We start from the raw sequence: 21897 nt of genomic DNA on the forward strand, positions 1-21897 counted from the left end.
TTGCAAGATTATACATTCGAAGAATAAGTGAGTGATGCCATTCATTCCCCCCTTTAATGGTGTGGTTGCAACACAATTTGATCTGATGTAATATAGTGTTCTAGTGTACTGTACTCACATATACATATAAACACATTTTAATATGTATATATAAATATATATATTAAAGGTGTGGTTCATCAGGCACGATAGCTTTGCCATCATCCTCCCGTCCCCCACCACCTCCACAGTATCCAGAGGACACCCCAGCACGCTGCTGGCCTTCTTCATCAGCGTCTTCAGCCTCTTCCTGTCAGCCGCTGCCATGCTGCTGCTCCAGAAGACCACTCCATAAAAGATGGCTGATGCCACCACAGAGTCAAAGAAGGTCTTCAGGAGTGCTCCTGCACTCCAAAGGACCTCAGTCTCCTCAGCAGAAAGAGTCTGCTCTGTCCCTTTTTATAAAGTACATGTGCGTGGTCAGCCCAGTCCAGCTTGTTGTTCAGGTGAGCACCCAGGGACTTATAAGATTCTACAATCTCAATGTCCAGTCCCTGGATGCTCACTGGTACCGGAGGAGAGTGTCCACAACCAGCTCCTTGGTCTTACTGGAGTTGATGTGGAGGCGGTTCTGCTGGCAACATTCCAAAAGGTCCTTGTTCAGTTCTCTGTACTAATATATATATTAGGCAGGTTACACCCTCGACCGGTCGCCAGTCCATCCAGGACACACATAGAGACAGATAACCATTCAGACTCACATTCACACCTATGGGCATTTAGAGATCAATTTAATATAATATATGTTATATAAATATGATAGATGCTACAAATACAGTATCAGCCCTGTATTTGTAACATTAGAACTCATCGGACAGTGTTTAATGCAGGCAGGAGGATCTGCCTCAGATGACTGCAAGTAGTGAGGATTAAATGCTGAAACTATCACCAAAATACTCAAACTTTTGTTTTATATATGTCAGAAACCCCTCCAGGAAAAATCAGACTTGATCCATCCACAACATGGTGCAATGAATTTGGATGGCTGATATTTATAGAGATGACCTCTAACGCATCGTGTAGTGTATCTGTAAATGGCCATTAAATTGGGAAACGTTAGTACAAAGGAAACAAGTGTACTTTTCTAAGGGCAAGTTATTCCCCCCTTTTCCGATCAATACGGGAAGGACAGCTGGAGGCGGAGGCAGGCAGCGGAGAGACGGCAGCAATACCAACCACAGTCGGGTGACGGCCACACTATCTGTGAGCACACTATTGCCTTTCTGAGTTTAATTTGCTTATGTGTGATACATATACTGCATCAAATTCTCATAATTAAACTGGCGAAGAAGTGAAGGGTTATTTGGGAGTTTTTCCTGATCCGATGTGAGGTTTTGGGGCAGGGATGTCGATATGTACAGATTGTAAAGCACTCCGAGACAAATTTGTAATTTGTGAAATTGGGCTATACAAATAAACTGAAACTGAATTGATGTAAACCAATGTCAGATAGTGCATTCAGGGCCACAGTAAACCAAAGTCTGAAGATTGTTTTTGGTATACATATACATATGGTAAATATGTATCCTCTATCTACCTCCTTCTGCTTTATGAATTGTGGAAATCTGGATTATGGTCCATGCCTACTACTCATTATTCATAATTTGAGTTTTTTCCTCATCCGATGTGAGGTCAAAGGTCAGGGATGTGTACATATTGTAAAGCCCTTTGAGGCAAAATTGCAATTTGTAATATTGGACTATACAAAATAAACTGAATTGAATTCAATTAAATGGTAAATGGACCTGTACTTGTCTCTGGGAGGGGCTACCATGCAAGTTACCACCTGCCCATTAGGAGTACCTTACATTCATACAACATTAACACTGTAGGATATTCATATTTCATTGAAATTTGTTAGTAAAAAATTTGACATTTTTGAGATATGAGTTTTCTGGAAGGCAGCATAAGTACTAGTCCTGTAATTTAATACTGAATCCACTTTTTTTGTTAGTATTGTAAGGATGTTCTGAAACTGGGCACTTCGCAAATGATGGAAAACAGGCTTCCAGACACGCGTGAATTAAGTTATCAACATTTAATGGCAGGAAGTGTAAAACAAACATTCAAGGCCTCACGATCGTGGTCTTCATCATTCTCGGTCCTCTGCCCTCGAGGTCCCAGTGGAAGAAGAAAGCGATCTCTAATCCACAAAGTCTTAGACTCAAAATCAGCCAATCCTCACTCTCAAAGGCCTTTAACACTTAGTGATTGGTTCAAAGTCCCGCTAGAACAATGTCACTGAACACCGGGTCAAAACGTCACTTCCGGTCAAGTCGCTAAACAAGTATTTTCACAATAAAAGTCCCGTCTTGTTATTGTAAGTCACTTCACGGAATTCAACCGGCTTCGTCAATCTATACTTCAAGAGATCCACTATTGTCCCTGTGCCCAAGAATGCTTCTCCAGCATGTATGAATGACTACCGACCGGTGGCCCTCACCGGGTGTGGTCAAATGCTTTGAGGAGAGGATGATAAACTACTTCCTGCGCCCTTCTTCCTCCTCTCCACCGACGCCAGCTTGCTTATCGCCCCAAACAGATCCAGGATGATGCTGTCTCCTCAGGTACACACCACCACACTCTCATCTGGGAGGACAGGGGGGGGGGGGGGTGTGTGACTGCTGTTCATTTTATAGTTCAGCAGCTTTTCACACCATCCTCCCCTCCAAGGCCGGGCCGCTGCTGGACCTGACCTGACTGAACACCCCCTGTGTGCTTGGATCCTGGACTTCCTGACAGGTAGGGGGGGTGGCAGACACACAAAAATCTCTCCCCCTGAACACAGGATCCCCAGGGTGCCAGGTCAGCCCCCACTGTCAGCCCCCACTGTACATCACTGTGTCACACACATCACTGTGCCAGGTTCACACCACACAGGTGGATCAAGTTTGGGACTGACGACACAGGGTGGTGGGCTGGAGGAAAGTTGCTGAACTGAGAGGGAGGTTGACCTGCCTCTGGTGCACAACACACAACTCAAGGGATCATGAAGCCTCATCATGAATGGGGAGGACTAAGGAGGAGATTGGAGGGGAACACGGGGAGGACTGTGGAGACGTGGATGGTTGTGGAGGGGGTGGGAGGGAGTAGGTGGAGGGGACCGACATGTCCACACACAGTCCACATCACCGAGGAAACAACAAACACAGACACTCTGGCCAGAGGGGGCAGCTGAGGAAATCAGGCAGCTTTCCCAGAGGATCCTTCAGTTCCCAGAGGATGGAGTCCTTCTGATCCTGAGCTGAAGCAACTGCTCAGCTGTGAAGCATCTGAAGGCGCTTTTGCAGCAAGGCTGTTTAGAGAAGAGGAAGGGAAGGAAAGTACTATTCTGACTAGACTATTGACTTGAGGGACTATTGGACCACAGGACTTGTACACCCAGAGGGCAGACCACAGGAAGCAGACCACCCCAACAACCAGGACCACTGGCGATCCTCACCTCAGCTCACAATAGACTGTTTCAGCTGCTGCACTGTCAGAGAAGCCTCGAGAGAGAGACCTGCAAGAATTTTCCAGGACCCATAGACCCACACCACTCCCTCACCAGGACACACACAACACACACACACACACTTACACCACACACACACACACACACACACTGTAACACACACACTGTTTTTATTTATTGTGTTGTTGTTGTATTTGTTGTGTTGTTTGTATTTGTTGTGTATTGCTGTGAGTTGCCATGCACTTGTGTTGTTGAACCCTGTGAATCTTGAACAAATAAAGATGAATATTACTAACATAGTCACTCTCATGCAACATACATTAATTCTTGTCATTTACATTTGCATAGAGTAAATATTACCCCTATGCTTCATAATACATTAATAACAATATCAATATTTTCCCTAATATTTCCTATTATAATATCTTTCTATATGTATTAATTTAAAGCATAAGACCTCTGCACATGTTATCAAAATAAACTATTACAACCTAACAGAACCAACAGATTCATTTGGACTTTTCTATGAAGTCTCTCTTTTGCTAATATTAAATGTTTATCTGACTCCTCTGTCCATGGACGTCGCTGCCCTCCCTGAACTAGAAACAATAAAAAAGCTATTAGGCTACAATAAAATATAATTACACAAGCAATATCAGGATTCCCAACTGGTGAACTGCTGCCAGCATTAATAAAAAAACATTGGCGTAATCTGCAATATGAAACGTGGCTTAAATTGAATTGACCTGATAATTGATACACTCTTGGTAAAGTGCAAGATGATTCCCTTGGTAGAGTCAACGGCCCGTTTCTGGAGCAGGCTGTAGAGGGTGACGACATGCAGAATTATATTACGGAGCAAAAATCCAAGAAGAGGCTCAAATATCTGAACTTCAGCGTATCCCTCACCTGTCTAATCAGATTCATATGACTCTGTGATATATGTGTGGAGCGGGTCACGTCTTTCTCAAAAGCACGTTACATGGTAAATCTGCATTTGATCCGTTTATCACAGATGAATATAAATCAAATATCGTTGTCGGAGAACTATAAATTGGAGCAATTTAGTCAAGAGAATAAAAAAAAAAACGTTGCATACTGTTAGGTTGTAATAGTTTATTTTGATTATGCAGACATGAAATGAAATGTAACCTTTCCTATGGAAAACTGGTTTTAATTGTTCATACTGGAGTAAACATTTTATTTGTTGGGGACCATTTTCAGACGGAAGATTTTTTACATACTTTTTCAAGCGGCAGTATGTGGGCCTTTTTTTGTTGGTATAGTCCTGTGTGAATAAGATACATGGATGGATCGTGGAGGTCTCGATCGTGGAATATGCCTAACTATTCATATACTCTGTCATATTCATTGATTGTGTTGTTACTGTGTTTTAATTTGTGTGTAATGATTCATTCTGTACACATTACATATATTACCCCTGTCCATCCTGGAGAGGGATCCTCCTCTGTTGCTCTCCTGAAGGTTTCTTCCCTTTTTTTTTCACGTGAAGGGTTGTTTGGGAGTTTTTCCTGATCCGATGTGAGGTTCTGGGACAGAGACTTCTATATGTACAGATTGTAAAGCACTCTGAGACAAATTTGTAATTTGTGAAAATGGGCTGTACAAATAAACTGAATTGAATACATGACAAATGAAAAGTAATGAGTATTTTCTGTTTTTACTTCAAATAATAATAATAATAATAATCATTTATTTTATATAGCGCTTCTCAAGACACCCGAAGTCGCTTTACAGTCCAGAGTCCAGTAGTCATACATACACACAGTCATACCGGTGGTGGTAAGCAGTAGCCACAGCTGCCCTGGGGCAGACTGACGGAAGCGTGGCTGCCATTCAGCGCCTACGGCCCCTCCGACCACCACCAACATTCATTCATCCATACGAACCGGGATGAGGCTGCAGTGCATGTCTTTATGATGGTGGGGGAAACCGGAGTACCCGGAGTAAACCCATGCAGACACGAGGAGAACATGCAAACTCCACACAGAAAGTACCTAGAACGACCGGGACGACTCGAAAGTTAGAATTCTTATCAATTAAGAGTTGAGACATCTCAGCCAGTATGTGCTTGCAATGATCAAGTTAGAAAATGGAATTGTAAATGTTGACTTATCAATACATGTTTTCATCAGTATGTAATTCTACTGAAAGACGATAGATTATCATATTGCGTTATCGACCAGCCATAAGCTGGTAGTGGCCAGCAGCCAATCACAGGGCGCCAATCCGACGAAAATGTGCGAAATATTTTTCACCCAGATGTTTTTAATAGTTTACAAACCAATCAGGGTTTGGGAAATATTGCATTGTTAAAGCCACGACGTGTACAATTATACACATTCTGATTGTGGTGCCCCCCAGTATGGGTATGAAGAAAAAAAGAAACAAATCTTGCCTTGGTACACTGATTAAACAGACGTGAGAATGCAAGTGTATCTGTATCAATATTTGTTTTTGTAATTATTCAATGAAGAACGCATACCACCAGAATAATTGATCAAAGACACAGATATAAAAAAAAGTAAACATGTCTCATTTCATTCTACAGCATTGACTTTATCAATACTTAATGTGAAATCCCCCCCAACAGTGTAATTTAAACGAATGCTTTGCATTATATATATACATATAAATATATATACGTTATTGATGATAATGCACAATATGACATACAGGTAACAAAAGGAAACTTTGTTTCAGTGTTGGTTTGTTTACAATTGGAAAGAAGACAGGAAAGTAAAACAGAAAACAACAGAGGTAAAGAAAGAAAGAAATGATACAAATAATAAAGTAATCCTATTGCTGCATTCAAGAACAGTTGAACTAGTTGTGTACCATTCGTTCAGCTCTCACGGTCCACGAAAACAAAGCTGCCCACTTCGCTTTATCTGCATGGCTGGCGGCACTTACGCTGATTGCTCCCCCAATCATTTCAAATAAAAAAGCTACAAGAGGTGAATCATTTCAAGTGTTGTCCTTAAGTGCACTTTTCACATCCATTGTAGCCCCGTCACAAGTGCCCAGTCAAAAACGGGATGTTAAAAACAGTGACCGGCGAAGGCAAGAGGTGGTAATTTGAAGGTCTCAGTTCCATGAGTTTTGAAAATTTGGCTTATCTAGAACATTCTGTATTATAAAACATAGTTTGCTTCGAATCGGTGCCCCTATGAATGCCAAAAAATAAAAGGTTTCGATAACCTCTGCCCTACAAAAGGTTGGATATTTCTATTTTGTTATTTTGGCACAAATGGGTCTTTGATTTCACAAAAACAGCATTTGTAGCTGATGACCGTGAGTTTTTATCCACAGAAATGGCGGCTGTCTCTAGAAGATTCAATCAGATATTGAAAAAATAAGACATTTTTAGACACTTGAGCAACATCTTTGCATTTAATTCAGCCGCCTTTTAAAGCATCGAGTTCGATGATTTGGTCGTTGCCATTTTGTTTTTTTGCAACCAGTGAACGGAAGTGAGCATATTTGAACTGAGGAGGAGTAACGTATAGATGTTGTATACAGCTCTGGTAGGATACATACCTTTCAATCACAGTAAACAAGCCCTAAAGCACACCCTGCTTTATGGTCTATTTGACTCTAAATGGACCACAATTTACGAAATGAACATCATGCTGTATTGAAGAATATTTGAAACTAGAGATTGAGACAATAAAACTCATGTTTACAATATTTACTGGGGGAATAAATCAAGAGAGAAGGCAAGTTATTTTCTCAGATTTCTCTACAGCCAGATGAGTCGCCCCCTGATAGTCAGTAGAGAGAATGCACGTTTTGAGACACTTCCGCATCTGCTTCACTCGGCAGAACCGGAGGTTGCTACCAGGGCTTTGTTAACGTTAGCATGATGCATTGGTAACGTTAGCTCTTTAGCTCTCCGCTATGTTTTTTTTATAAATGGAGGTCTGGCTGGCGAGATATACTGTTATTGATTGTCAGTTGTATTCCTGTTGACTATTGTAATAGATATGAAGACATGTAATGTGTACGGTCCCTGTACAAATAAAATAAATACATCTTTGCAGGAGATTCTTTGTCAATCCATATCAAAGTTATTATAACTTCAACTTTGACAAATAAGAAATGTGCCATAAGGATTTGTGGCTAGCAATTATTCTAGTTTTTAATTGTGTCGTTAATTTAGACACATCTTCAATCAAAGATGACAATGAGCAGCACAAATTATGAAAAGTGAATCTGTGCTGGTTGTGTGTGCAGGTATAGCTCTGGCAGTCCTCTGGCCGACCTTCAGCAACATGGCCTTGAATTAAATATGTTGTCCTACAACCAAAGTGTCCAGAAGTACGACACTGAGTCCTCGGCTCCAAGGCAAAACGATTTAGTCATAAATAATCTCTAACTAATAAGCAATATATATATATATATAATTATGACAAATTGGATGGTAGGTTAGTGCAACTGCCTCGAAAACAACAAGTTTTCGACTGTTGTGTGCCGGTTCCTTAGTCAGTAGGATGAAGGTTAAATTCCTCATCAGTCAGTTATTAGTTAACGTTGTAGATTTAAAATTATAAAAAATAATGTCCAAACTCAGTAATGCATATACAGGATCAGTAAACAATCAGCACAAACTATATTGCCACCTTTTTTTAACCCTGGCGGTCTTGGGTGGGGGTGGGGGGTGGGGGGCCTAGTGCATTTGCCCTTTTTGCCCAGCAGGGCCTTTATATTATCTTTAATTGTTAATCTGATAATATTGTATTTCATTGTTCATTGAATCAATTAATTCCTCAGCATATTTGGTTATTGTTGTTTTTGAGTTTTTGGAGATATTCTCATATTATTGTAAAATAATAAATAACAGTTAAAGTGTCAATGACATAATTCAACGTGTATTTTCTGTTCCCCAAATACATGTGAACATTTTGTGTTTAAAAATAAATAGATAATTAGGACTGCCAAGAAACACTTCTTAGAAATGTACTTGGCTCGATCTGCTGTGATTGAAGAGGAAATAATAAAATAATAATAATAAAATGATTACACTGACTACAGTGTCACCACCAGGTTTTGGAAAAATAGAATCAGCTTTTGTCACATGTAATAATGAAGTGAAACGAACTCCTTGTGCTCTGTTTGTGTTGCTGCTGTCGCCATTGGTCCACGGATCTCCTGACCGATGCATTTGTACTAGGAGATGTGCACGCAGCCCTCTCCTCTCCGCCTCCCTCACTCTGCCATTGGTTACCACGAGGTCGGCTCGCGTGATTATGATGATAATGATGATGATGCTTAGAGAAAGAGGGGTAAAAGTCGGAGCGCACGCCTCTCCCGCCGCGCACACGCTCGCGGCAAAAGTGAAGTGAAGATGCTTCTTCCTTTCCGACACACAGTACAGCGCGTAAGCCCCTCACCACTTCTTCTCCTCCTCTTCTTCCTCTTCCTCCTCCCTCTACCAGAGTGCCGAGCTCTGCCCTTCACTGGTTTACTGGAGGAACTTGCGCAGCTGGGCTCGTCCAGCTTGGAGGAGGCGAGAGGGGGCGCCGCCGACGGAGCCCCGGAGCCCCGTCAGCCCCGCAGCTCGCCCGCGGACAGCAGCTCCGCGTCGGGATGGGTGCGCTGACAAAAGGACGTTACCACTCCGCGATGGGCCGCCTCCTGCTCCTCCTTTACTGCACGGTGTCAGTGATCTCCAAAGGTAAGAGTTGCGTGTGATACATGTGTGTGTGTGTGCGTGAAGAAAAAAGAAAGAAAGAAAGAAAGAGCAAAACAAATCCAAGCTTATTGTTCCATGCGCTCGGCTACGCACCACTTGGCACGCGTTCTATCGCGTTTGTAAATATGTTTGCATATCTCTGAAGGTTTTTAAATGCACCACTGTGGTAATTTCATTCTTCAGCGTGTGTTTCTGATTTAATGCCACTATTTGATGCCCCTCCCAAAGCTGTTTATATTGATTCATCAAGCTATATAGCTCCGGCCGTCAACTTCCCACTCTGTTTCGTCTTGCTCATAAATCGATGTTAATTGTCCCGTTTTCACTCACGTTCCACGCGCAGCTCTTTAATGAATCCACCACCATGAAACGCGCTGCGTTGGGGAGAGACAGGTGTCACGCAGTCATGCAACAGGCATGGCAAGGCATTTTTATTTTTTTATTTATATATCTGGGAGTTACTGTGTCTGCTTCTGTCTTCATTTGAGCTCGATCCACTCCTTGATTTCATGAACTAGATGCAGTGTCAGGGAGGCCAGGTCGGGGGGGGGGGGGGGGGGGGGGGTGCAGGAGGCTGTTGTTACAGGGGCAAAAGGGACAGGCATTCATGTTGAATAGGAGCACTAAATAAGAAAAAAGCATTGACACGTTAAAAAAAAACATTTTTAAAAGGGAGCAGTGCATTTTTGATACCATGTGGTTTACATCAAGATCATGTTTTACACGTTTTGTCGGATAAAAAAAAAATTGACGTGAGGTGGCCGTGCCCGCTTGGGAATTGGGCATCCGTCCCAGTTCGATGTGGGATAAGCACCAGCGGACTAGGGTTGTTTTCACCTCTGAGAGTCTTGAGTGGATGGCAAGGTGGCAGAACGTGGTCCTGGGTGGTCCTGGGGGGGGGGGGGGGGGGGGGGCAACTATACCACAGAAACTGGTTTTGAGCAGGCGGGTTTGTACGTCCATCGTCGGAAAACCGAGCAAGACCCGCAAGCACGAAACCTCTCAGGCGTGGTGGAGTCAGGATGAAGAGTAAGGCTGTGATCGTAGGTGTGTGTGGTGGAAGTAAGGAGTGGAGGAGGTGAGGAAGGGGCTTCTTCAATACAGCTTGATGTTCATTTAGTAAATTATGCTCCATATAGAGTCAAACAGACCAGGAAGCAGAAGGTGTGCTTGAGGGCGGGCTTTCTGTGATTGACAGGTAAGTGTCTTACCAGAGCCTACGTCACTCCTCCACAGTTCAAATATAGTCACTTCCTGTTAATCGGTTGCAAAAAGCCGAGACGGCGACGGCAAAAAATCGGCAAACTCGAGACTTCAAAATAGACGACAAACCGACGGTTGAAGTCACGACGACTTAGTCAACTTCTTTAAGAGTCGTAGCCATTGCATTGAATCTCACAAATGTTACAACACAAGAATATGGTTGCCTTTCCAGTTATCTGATTGTAAAGAAAAAAAGTGAATCATCCTTTCTCCTGCCCACTTTACCGGCTGTGGCACTGCGACTGCGTCCTGTGGCTGTAGGTTATGGGTGAGGGTGTCCAGTGATGCTGTTTGAATCTGATGGAATATCACTGATGTGATTCCCCCATTTGGAGCCACAGTATGGTCTGAACTCACCATATTGTGTGGCAGCCACATGGAGCTGAACTGTGCCCAGTAATAGATTGAGGTCACAGCATCACGACTCGCATCGCCCCAATGCCGCCACTGAACATGGCTGTGCAGAGTCCCTCCGGTTAAATGGAGCACATGAACACTCCAGCTTTTTCATCAACGTGCTCGGCTATTGAGAGTTTAGTACGCAGCTTTAAGATAGAACAAATATGTCATTCCTTGACAGTATTGTTTTCAGTATATTTTCATGGAAGGTGTGTTACTGTACAAGGAAGAAAATCTGTCAAAGCCACACAATGATGAGAACTTATGAAAGCCCAGATAACTTAATGCATTCTTACAATGCAGCCATTGGCTCCCACCAATTATTGGCTTGTGACTACTAAACATATTCTTGCAAGCCCCATTAGCACAGGCTGCAAACAGTAAACATTACGAGCCATGAGACGTTTAAGGCTCCAGCTGTTTGTCATTGCACCACCATGAAGTTGGGAGGGATTGCAAGGGACAGATTAAAAACATAAATTGTAATAATTGAAGCAGCAGAGGGAGAGAGATCCTGACTTATAGCCCCTAGTATTCAGAAACAGTAACATTCCCACAATGCACCTTCGTAGAATCTTTAAAAAGCCTGAAAAACGGCCACATCTTTTCGTACGGTTGTATGAGGTAAGTCTTGTCAGTATCTGCTGCCCCTTGTGGACGGGGCAGCAGATAAATGTGTTTTAAACATCTCAAAAAGGCCTACTTAAAAAGAAAAATCTATGTCAATGTTAGGAGTACTTTCTAATAAGAATATTTTCATTGTTGTACTTTCAGTCCGACAGCTGTTCTGACAGGAAATGAAGCCATCGTCAAAGCCACCAGACACTATTGAAAGAAAATAGTAATTTCATCTCGTAGAACGTGCTGATAGTTTGTTCGTGCTCTTCGATGACTTCGGTGAAACCAAAATAACCAAAGTTATGGGAGGTCAGATTTTAATTTATTCTATTTTAATGGAGTCTGGTATCTTTGTAGCGAGAGCATTGACGACGGTTTCAGTTTCCCTTTGGAAACAGACTGTATGGCTCACTCACGACAAGGAAAACCTGCAAAAGTATTCTAAATATAGCGTACACTTGATATGTAGCTGTCTTTAAGGTGCGCCGTTCTTTGGGGTGTCTAAAACATGTATATTTGCTGCTGTAGATGCAGGTTATACGTTACTGACTATGGACACCCGGACTATCCCTTAAGTCTCAAGCCTAGACACTAACGATGTCAACAGGGCTATCTGATGAGACCATCACTGTTATATCAACTCAATTTTCTAAAAGAAATGTTTTTTTTAAAAGATTTATAATCCACTCATACTTATGTTCCACTGTCTTTAACATGCCTGCAATAGGAGCTTGTCTTTTTCTCCCCACAGCCTTGAGTTTTCCAGCCAATGTTGTCAGAAGCAAAGTTGTTGAGTTCAGCCTTCAACTATTAATTCCCAACATACAGAGGCAGAAAGAGACACTCTAGAAACGAGGTTATGAATAAACAAGACAAAACGCGCTGTGTATGAGGACACCTGCCATTTATCTGCACTTTATTCAGCATCTCTCTTACCAGCCAGTTGGGAGATCTGGGCGTTTGCAAATGTGAACCTTTTAAATTGCAGTAAAACTTTAAAAAGGAAAAGGAATTAATCTTAAAAGGGACTCCACAAAGACGCATTGAAAAGCAGAGGTCAGCACTTTGTGGGTCCTGACCCCTCCTGAATAGGGCTGATCCTGCGAGTAGATGTGCAACCTTTCTCCCAATAAATGTACACGATAAAACTGGTTCATGTTCAATTACTTAATCTCGCCAACTAACAAAGACACATCTAGGGCTGCAGCCAAAGATGGTTGCATCAGACCCCAAAGTGGCATCAGACGCCAAAATGGTATCAGACCCCAAAGTGACATCAGACCCCAAAGTGGCATCAGACACCAAAGTGGCATCAGACGCTGCGGTTTCCGACTGGAGAGTGCGAGCTCTTGAGGATCAATGGTGCGCGAGACTCAAGCCATTGGTCACCAAAGGGTTGACTTCCAACATGTAACGCGGCGGCGTGGCCCAGAGGGAAACTTTAAAAGGCCTTTTTCAACCGTGTTTTACAGGACTGATCATGAAACAGATATTTTAAGATGCAGCTTCCTGAGCTGTGATTGGTCGGACTTCCTTTCTTGGGCAGACTTCCTTTCTAGGTCGGAGTATTGATTATTACCTCGTACCATTATCTCCTAATGAAGCCCCACTCAGAGATGCGGAAAGGCAAACAGAATGCCCTAATATGTAATATCCCTCATAACTTGGCTGCTGATGAGGCTCCCGTTGATTTCATTTGACACCCGGGCATATTTGCTCGGGATGATTAATTTATGGGATGTGTGATATAGCGGCTTTGTGTAGTTGTGAGAAAACAATGAGGAAGGGGATTATCCGATATTTGATTGAGGAGTGATGATGTCACCCAGTACATTCGCTGGTAATTAAGTTTCCCTAATGCTGCATACGAGTCCAAGAATATGTTATGAGATCAAAGTATGGAGCCGCTCATGTTTGCCTTGATGGGAAGACTCGGGTAGTAGTGAACAGCGTCTGCTAAGCTCCATGGATACGCGACCGTGTCTCCGACATTCTCCCCAGGCCTTAGTTCACCTTTGACCTTGCGCCACAGATCATACCTCTCTCTGTCCGTGCTCTTCAGGTTGGGGGGAGGATACAAAAAGGAAAAGAAGAGAACAGAGTAGAAAGGATGCAGGGGAATATTGTGACTAATTTGGTTTAATAAGAGGAAAAGAAAAAAAATCTCAAGGTTTATGTCTTATTTTGTTGTCTTCGCGGGCTTTCAGGAAAATAGACAAAGGTCAAATCTGTTATTTTCCCTCAGAGAAAGTAAAGAGGCTCTTATATTTTCTCTGCCGATCCCCCATAATGAATCATTGTAGTCAGGCAGCTGCGGGTGACAACGTGCGCAGTTCAGTGCCCGGATTTACATTTAAATGAAACCAAATGGCTGTACATTCAGAAATGATATACAGTAATGATGATGGTAATAAAAGCAAAGTCCTCTTTCATATTAGATTGGCTCCTGAGACTTGTGCATGTGCAGCAGTTGAGTAATGTCTTTGCTATGTCAAGACTATTACCTTCACATTTCAACGAGTCAATTCGTCAACGTGCCGCCTAAGAGGCTTAATGTAGTCGGCAATCAGCCCCGCAGCTCATTGGCTTCTCCTGTCCGCTATGTGGCTGAAAGCTACTTACATGTTAAATTTTTTTTTCTCCAGCTGCTCCGTGTCATCTCTATCTGTCGGTTTTAAAGAAAGGCTCTGACACATTCAAGGTGTCTAACAGCCTGGTTCTAGAACCTTTGTAGGTGGGATTGTCACGGGGTGGGGAAACCATCTTCCTGCACACAAGCTTTCTTTGTGTCAAAATAGTCATTAAAATATTTTAGAATAATGGTTTGAACACATAATAAAAAAGCCATGTAGCTAAAATTCTAAGTGTATTACTGCTGTTGTAGGCAGTTTACCTATTGGCTTGATTCATAAAAAAGTGTTTCAGTATATTGTAATTTAAGTTTAGGGTCAGGAGTTTTGGGGGAAATGCAAAGGCAAAATAATTCCAAAGTTTGAAAATTCCACTTTCTATAAGCCCCTCCCACCAGATAAGTATGGGCATTCACTTCGACCATCATCCTGATTGTGATTGTGTTCCTGCCAGAAGGCTTATTATTAGCAACCATTTTTCTCTGGCCAAAGAAATGCCCTGTGATTGGCCAAAGTCTCCATCTAAATACATTTGTTATTGTAATTTTGTTATACTAATTTTGTATGGCAAACACAAATGTGAGGATTTTGAAAACTCTTGAGTTGAATATTTTAACGTTTTTGTTATTTACAAGTTAATTCTTGATCTAGTTCATCCCATAATGTAAAAAAGGAAACATAATTTAAGCAGTATTTGAGCATGTAAAGCTTTTGACCGCATCCCACAGTCTTCCTCAGGAAATTGAGTTACCTTCAGAATAAGCTAGACTTTGACAAAGCAATATATTGTGATTTTTTAAATCTAATTTTAAGAAAACTGGTATAGTATAAAGAAGACAATTCCATATGCATAAAAGAGTAAAAAAATATGGTGATGCTGCATTTCACCCCAGGCTCAGAAACATCCAACATTATAACAACTGGTAATTCGAGTTTAACAACAATTATTTAAAGAATACTTGAGTAAAGGAGTTTCACCAATTTCTGCAAAAAAAAGCACTTGATCAAAAAAGATAATCTAGGGATTTATTGATAAGGACAATATTTGTTTGTGGCACAGAACCAGAAATATTTCAGCCACTGCATTTGTCTCGATACTTCAATAATCACAAACAGCCGCAAATAACAGTATTATGGTAATCAACGTTCTCTTGCGGTCCTTAACCCTCAAGATTCGTCATTCCCGGAGAAACCATCGTGCCACGTTGTTTAGAACTCCCGAGTCACGGTTGCGTAATCTGCCCCAGGAAAAAACGCCACAGCTTCCGGTTGACTTAATCTGAGGGGACAGCGTTCAGGACCGGATGAGAGGGCCCACTCAGTTATAGTGCTACATCATGTACAGAAGCTGCAGGTACCCGTCATCCATCTCCGTCAGGAGATCCAATCAGCTTTGCTCGTTGTGCCACACATCATTCCACAGTCCTGTCTAGACTCCAGTCAAGTAGGGTTTCTTTTTGAATATTGCAGTATTTGCATGATCCATGTGAACACGTCTTTTTCTTTTTGCTTCCTTCATCGCTCCCTGAGGATGAAAACCACTCGGGATAAAAAATGTGTGAGGAGGAGAATTCACTGACAAAAAAAAGATTTCCGCTGGGCAAACTGTCTTTTTCATTTTAAAATCTAGAGATGAGTAGTATTGTTTCTCTGACAATGTTAAAAGAATAGATATTATTTTTCATTTCTGGACCAATTCAGAGTGTCAATGTTTCAATTTGAATTTTGTCCGCAAGGTTATGTTTACACATAGCCAATAATATAAAGTGAAAGAGTCAAAACAACAGCGGGAGAAAATATATTAATATCCATGGAATATTCATACAACATACATAGTAGATGATAATTTGTGGAAATAATATACAGTATAACAGTGGCATATACAAAAAGTACTTTTTCTGTATCTGCATGGGTGATACTATTCATTTGGCAAAACCACCCAAATACAAACATAACTGCGATAAACAAAAGCGCTTACATATTCATAGCTATTAATTGAACATCATTTCTTTCCGTTATCTCTGAAAATACTTACATGTGCTCTAAATAAAAACATTTATTGCTGCAAACTGTAATTAATCATACTTGCCCTGTAGAGCTATTACTCTCAAGCATCAGCACAAGTGATGGCGCCGTACGTGATGGCGGCTGTGTGTACGTGATGGCGGCGGTGTTGCGAGCACCCGGATTTTGTAGTAGTTTTTGTTATTTATTCTTCTTATTGCGACTATTTTTGCACAAAACGTTAGCAGCCAGTTAACGTACGACAGATGCACACTTCTGGAGATTGGATCGGCAGTTGCTCGCCGCCTACCAGAGTTTTTCAACTCTTACTCGGACGTCCGCCAGGAACAGTAGCGGAACTATCTCCGTCCATTTTAGGCGCGATGGCGTGCTGGTTAGGCTGAGACGTCGAGCCAATCGACCCCCACTACCCACCATTTTACTGGCAAATGTACAGTCTTTGGACAATAAGCTATGCGAGCTACAGGCTCGTATTCAATTCCACCGAAACTAAGGACAAATGCATCATCTGCCTTACGGAGACATGGATGATGGAGTAGGTTACCGACTCAGCCATCGCGCCGCCAGGATTTTCCGTCCACCGGACAGAACAAAGACTCTCTCTGGTAAAGATCGTGGAGGGGGTATGTCTCATGATAAACAGTTCTTGGTGCAACCAAAGTCATGTACATACTCACAAGTCGTTCTGTTCCCCGGACCTGGAGTACCTAATGCTCATGTGTCGACCATTCTGGCTACGGAGTTTACAGCAGTCACCGTAACTGCTGTGTACATTCCGCCTCAAGCTAACACGGACATAGCGCTGAAGGAACTCTGGGCGATCAGCGAGCAGGAGTCGGCACACCGAGGCTGCTTTCATTGTATGGGGACTTCAACAAAGCGAACCTGAAGAAAGTTCTCCAAGTTCTACCAACACATAAAAGCAACACGCTGGGGTAGCGATCTCACCACTGCTACACTCTTCCGGGATGGATACAAAGCCCTCCTCCGCCCACCGTTCGGCAAATCGGACCACCGCCCATCCAACTACTCCCGCCTACAGGCAGAGGCTTAAGCAGCAACCAATCGCTGTGAAGGAAGTGCAACGCTGGTCGGACCAATCGGAGTCTATGCTACAGGACTGTTTTGAACGTGCTGACTGGGATATGTTCAGGGTCGCGTGGACAACAACGTCAGTGAGTCTCAGTCACCGGGTTCATCAAGAAATGCATAGATGACGTTGTTCCTACCAAGTCGGTTCGATTTATCCCAACCAGAAACCATGGATAAATGGCGATGTTCGCGCTGCACTCCGAACACCGCCTTTGACTCGGGAATATGGCGGAATACAAAAGAGCCCGCCACGACCTCCGAAGACCATCGGCTCTGCCAAGCGGGAGTTCAGGAACAAGGTGGAGGAAAAGCTCAAGAGCCATGACGTGAGAGGTGTGTGGAAGGGCTACAGACAATCACGGACTTCAGAGGGAAAACCAGCGGTGAAGAGAACTCCTCTACCTCCCTCCCAGGCGAGCTAAATACATTCTTTGCTCGGTTCGACGTGAACGGCAGCCCGCCAAGGCAGCGGAGACCAGCCTGCTGATCATCTCAGAGGCTGACGTGGCAGAGCCTTCAAGCGGGTGGACATCCGGAAGGCGGCAGGTCCCGACCACATCCCTCAGAGCATGTGCAGACCAGTTGGCAGGAGTCTTCGACATCTTCAACCTCTCCCTGTCCCAGGCTGTTGTTCCTGAGAGCTTCAAGATGTCCACCATTGTGCCTGTCCCCAAACACCCCAAGGTAACCTGCCTGAATGACTGGAGACCCGTAGCCCTCACCTCGATTGTCAGTAAATGCTTCGAGAGGTTGGTCAAGGACTTCATTTGTTCCATGTTGCCTGCCACGCTGGACCCATGGCAATTTGCATATCGTCAAAACAGATCCACCGACGACGCAATTGCCATGGCACTTCACACCGCCTTTCCCACCTGGAGGAGGAACTGAATGCTGGTTGTGGACTACAGCTCAGCGTTCAACACTATTGTTCCCGCCAAGCTCGACACCAAGCTCAGAGGTCTAGGCCTGCACTCTACCATGTGCAGCTGGATACTGGACTTCCTGTCGGGCCAGCGCCAGGTGGTGAGGATGGGCGGTACCACCTCAGAGCCGCTGACCCTCAACACGGGAGCCCCTCAGGGATGCGTGTTGAGCCCTCTCCTCTACTCCCTGTACACCCATGACTGCACGGCCATGCACAGCTCCAACGTCATCATCAAGTTTGCTGACGACACAACAGTGTTGGGGCTGATCACCGACGACGACGAGACAGCCTATAGGGAGGAGGTTGGATCACTGGTACAGTGGTGCCAGGAGAACAGCCTCGTCCTCAACATCAAGAAGACCAAGGAGCTGATCGTGGACTACAGGAAGCGGAGAGGAGAGCACACCCCCATCTCCATAGACGGAGTTGCAGTAGAGAGGGTCAGCAGCTTCAAGTTCCTCGGGGCACATCTCCGAGGACCTCACATGGACCACGCACACCACTCACGTGGTGAAAAGGGCCCAACAACGCCTGTATTTCCTTAGGCGACTGAGGAAATTCAACATGGCCCCGCATCCTCAGAACATTCTACACCAGTACCATCGAGAGTGTTCTGACAGGTTGCATCACCGTCTGGTACGGGAACTGCACCGCCCTGGAGCGTAGGGCACTACAGAGGGTGGTGCGGTCGGCACAGTACATCGTTGAGGTGAGCTTCCTCCATCCTGGACATATACACCAAGCGGTGCGTGGCCAGGGCCAAACGGATGATGAAAGACAATAACCACCCCGCCACAAACTGTTCACCCTTCTACCGTCAGGCAGGCGATACCGCAGTATCAAGTGCCGACAAACAGACTGAGGGACAGCTTCTTCAGTCAGGCCATCAGGCTGCTGAACAAGGACTGAGACCCTCATTAACACTATACACCAGAACATATTCTGTGAATATCTATGGCCATGGTGTATATTTTATTACATTGTTTATATATATATATATTGTATATATATATTGTATGTATATACATATATATATATATAGTCTCAAAAAAGTGTATATTTTATTACATTGTTTTATATATATATATTGCCATGATGTATATTCTATTACATTGTTTTATATATATATTGTTAATACTTTCTTCTTTTTTTTGTGTGGATATTGTATAGTTTATTCTCATTCTTATTCTTTTTTTAGTCTGCTACTGCTGTCGGGTGTTTTGCACATAAGAATTTCACGAACCGATTATACTTGTATAAAAGGGGATGTGACAATAAAAACTTGAAACTTGAAACTTGAAGTGGAATGGGGTCTTTAAGAAAAAAGCAGCTCTTTCTTTGCATATTAATTTGGTCTTCATAAATGCTGCCGCTCCATGGGTGCTGTAATAGACTGCACAATTAGAGGTGTCAGGTCTCAATGAACTTCTTCATATCTGTGTTTACAGATGGTGCGGACCAGACAAGTTTTTTACATGACCGCTTTATGATAGCATCCTATTTAGCAAGCCTCCACGCAGCCATGAGGACTACTGGGGAATGTGTTTGTGTGTGTGTGTGTCTGCGTGCATCATCGGCTGTATTTGATAGAATCTGTGCCTCATCTCTTATCAAGTAAAAGATAATTCAATATTGTTATCGGAAAATATGTCCCATTGATTTATGGGGTCACGACTCAAATCTGTCAGCCCATCTTGAATGTCTTTAGTTTCTAAGTGAATCATACATAGTCCATAATCTATAGCAATTGTATTGTTTTGGAGTCAACCTATTGTTTTTATCGGCCACGTTATTTTCAGCCAATTGATTGGTGGAAATAATATGCAAATGATATGCAAAATAACTAAATTGGCCACAGTGGCTTTATTGAATTATAAATGAACACCCACAACTTTTTTTAACAACATTTAACTGTTGTTCACACAATTATTTAGCAAAAATAATAACAGACTCAAAGCTGTCCAGCAGGCCTCTGTTTCTTACAATTAACAATAATGAAGGTAATATGTTTTTTACTTGCCAAATAAAAGAAATGTTGACCAGTCTAAGGGTTTGTTTTATTAAGACCTGTATTAATTCACATCCCATACGGTTCTTCCACAATGGAAACATTATCAACTGTTAGTTTAGATATGTTTCGGCTACAGGAGATCTTTGTTGTCCACTCAGCTCATAGAACCCTTTGGCTCGGCTTCAAATGTTATGCTAGCCAAATTAACAATGAAAAACATTGCAAACCATTGACAGATCCTTCTGATGGAATAAGAATACTTCTGATGGTATAATCACATTAGGTCTTTGTCGACGGAATCAGAACCGATGCCGACTGCGTCACGCTACATCGCTAGCAATGTGTCATTATGCGTTGCTGCCATCGCTATACCAGAGTTATAAAACACGTAATCACACCATTCATTAGACCAAACCTATGTCAATTCTGATATGTTCCCACTCAAAGTTCAATTCAGTTTATGTTCTATAGCCCAATATCACAAATTACAAATTTGCCTCAAAGGGCTTTACATCGGATCAGGAAAAACTCTCCAAAAATTGAAAAAAAACCTTTCACGGGAAAAAAAAAGAAGGAAGAAACCTTCAGGAGAGCAACAGAAGAGGATCCCTTTCCTCGGATGGACAGGTGCAATAGATGTCATGTGACCAGAAGTAATCATTACAGAGTTACAACACATAAAATGAGTATGGCAGAGTGTATAAATAGTTGGTAGTAGGAATTGACCACAAATCCAGACCTCTATGAGGTAGAGAGGAGAAGTGGGCGGGGCATCAGCAGGGCCTTGGCATGAGACCCAGCCAGGTCCAATGGACCCTATGAGACGTGAAGTCACAAAGACTCCGGGGAGGAATCAGAGTTAATAATGTGCAATGGAGAGATGAAAATTCATCCAAAAGTAGAGAGAAGAGGAGATAGGTGCTCAGGGTATCCTAAAACGTCCCCCAGCAGGTGAACCTGATTCAGCCCTAACTATATGACTATCAAAGAGGAAAGTCTTAAGTCTACTCTTAAATGAGGTGACTGTGTCTGCCTCCCGGACTGAAGGTAGAAGCTGGTTCCATAAAAGAGGATCTTGATAACTGAAGGCTCTGGCTCCCATCCTACTTTTTAAGACTATAGGAACCACAAGTAGCCCCGTATTTACTGAGCGCAGCTCTCCAGTGGGGCAATATGGTACTACAAGCTCCTTATGATATGATGGAGCATCACCAATCAAGGCTTTGTAGGTGAGGAGAATAATTTTAAATTGATTCTAGATTTTACAGGGAGCAATTGTAGAGCAGCTAATGCAGGAGTCATGTGATCTCTTTACTTATTTTTAGTGAGTACACGAGCTGCAGCATTCTGGATCAACTGGAGGGACCTAAGAGATTTATTAGAGCAGCCTGATATTAAGGAGTTGCAGTAATCTAGTCTTGAAGTAACAAACGCGTGAACCAGTTTTTCTGCAACTTTTTTGAGACAAGATGTGTCTGATTTGTTAAATATTACGTAGATGAAAAAAATGCAGTCCATGAGATTTGCTTCACGTGAGAGTTAAAGGACAAGTCCCGATCAAAGATAACGCCGAGATTCTTTCCAGTGGTGTTGAATGCCAGGGCAATGCCATCTACAGAAACCACATCACCAGATAATTGATCTCTGAGGTGCTCAGGGCCGAGTAAAATTACTTCAGTTTTGTCTGAGTTTAACATCAAGAAGTTGCAGGTCATCCACATTTTT

At 42.9% G+C, this 21897-nt stretch overlaps 1 protein-coding gene across 1 annotated transcript in view; it reads left to right on the top strand.

The window, feature by feature from the left end:
* Positions 1 to 9122: 9122 nt before the first annotated feature.
* The window catches only part of unc5db (unc-5 netrin receptor Db), a 283470-nt gene continuing 270695 nt past the window's right edge, over positions 9123 to 21897 (top strand). Inside the window, exon 1 of the mRNA XM_056418402.1 lies at positions 9123 to 9191. Coding sequence (XP_056274377.1) covers positions 9140 to 9191 — 52 coding nt within the window. The 5' untranslated portion in view covers positions 9123 to 9139. The remainder of the gene's footprint in view (positions 9192 to 21897) is intronic.

Source organism: Pseudoliparis swirei, chromosome 7, assembly GCF_029220125.1.
Source record: "Pseudoliparis swirei isolate HS2019 ecotype Mariana Trench chromosome 7, NWPU_hadal_v1, whole genome shotgun sequence".
Classification (NCBI taxonomy): Eukaryota; Metazoa; Chordata; class Actinopteri; order Perciformes; family Liparidae; genus Pseudoliparis; species Pseudoliparis swirei.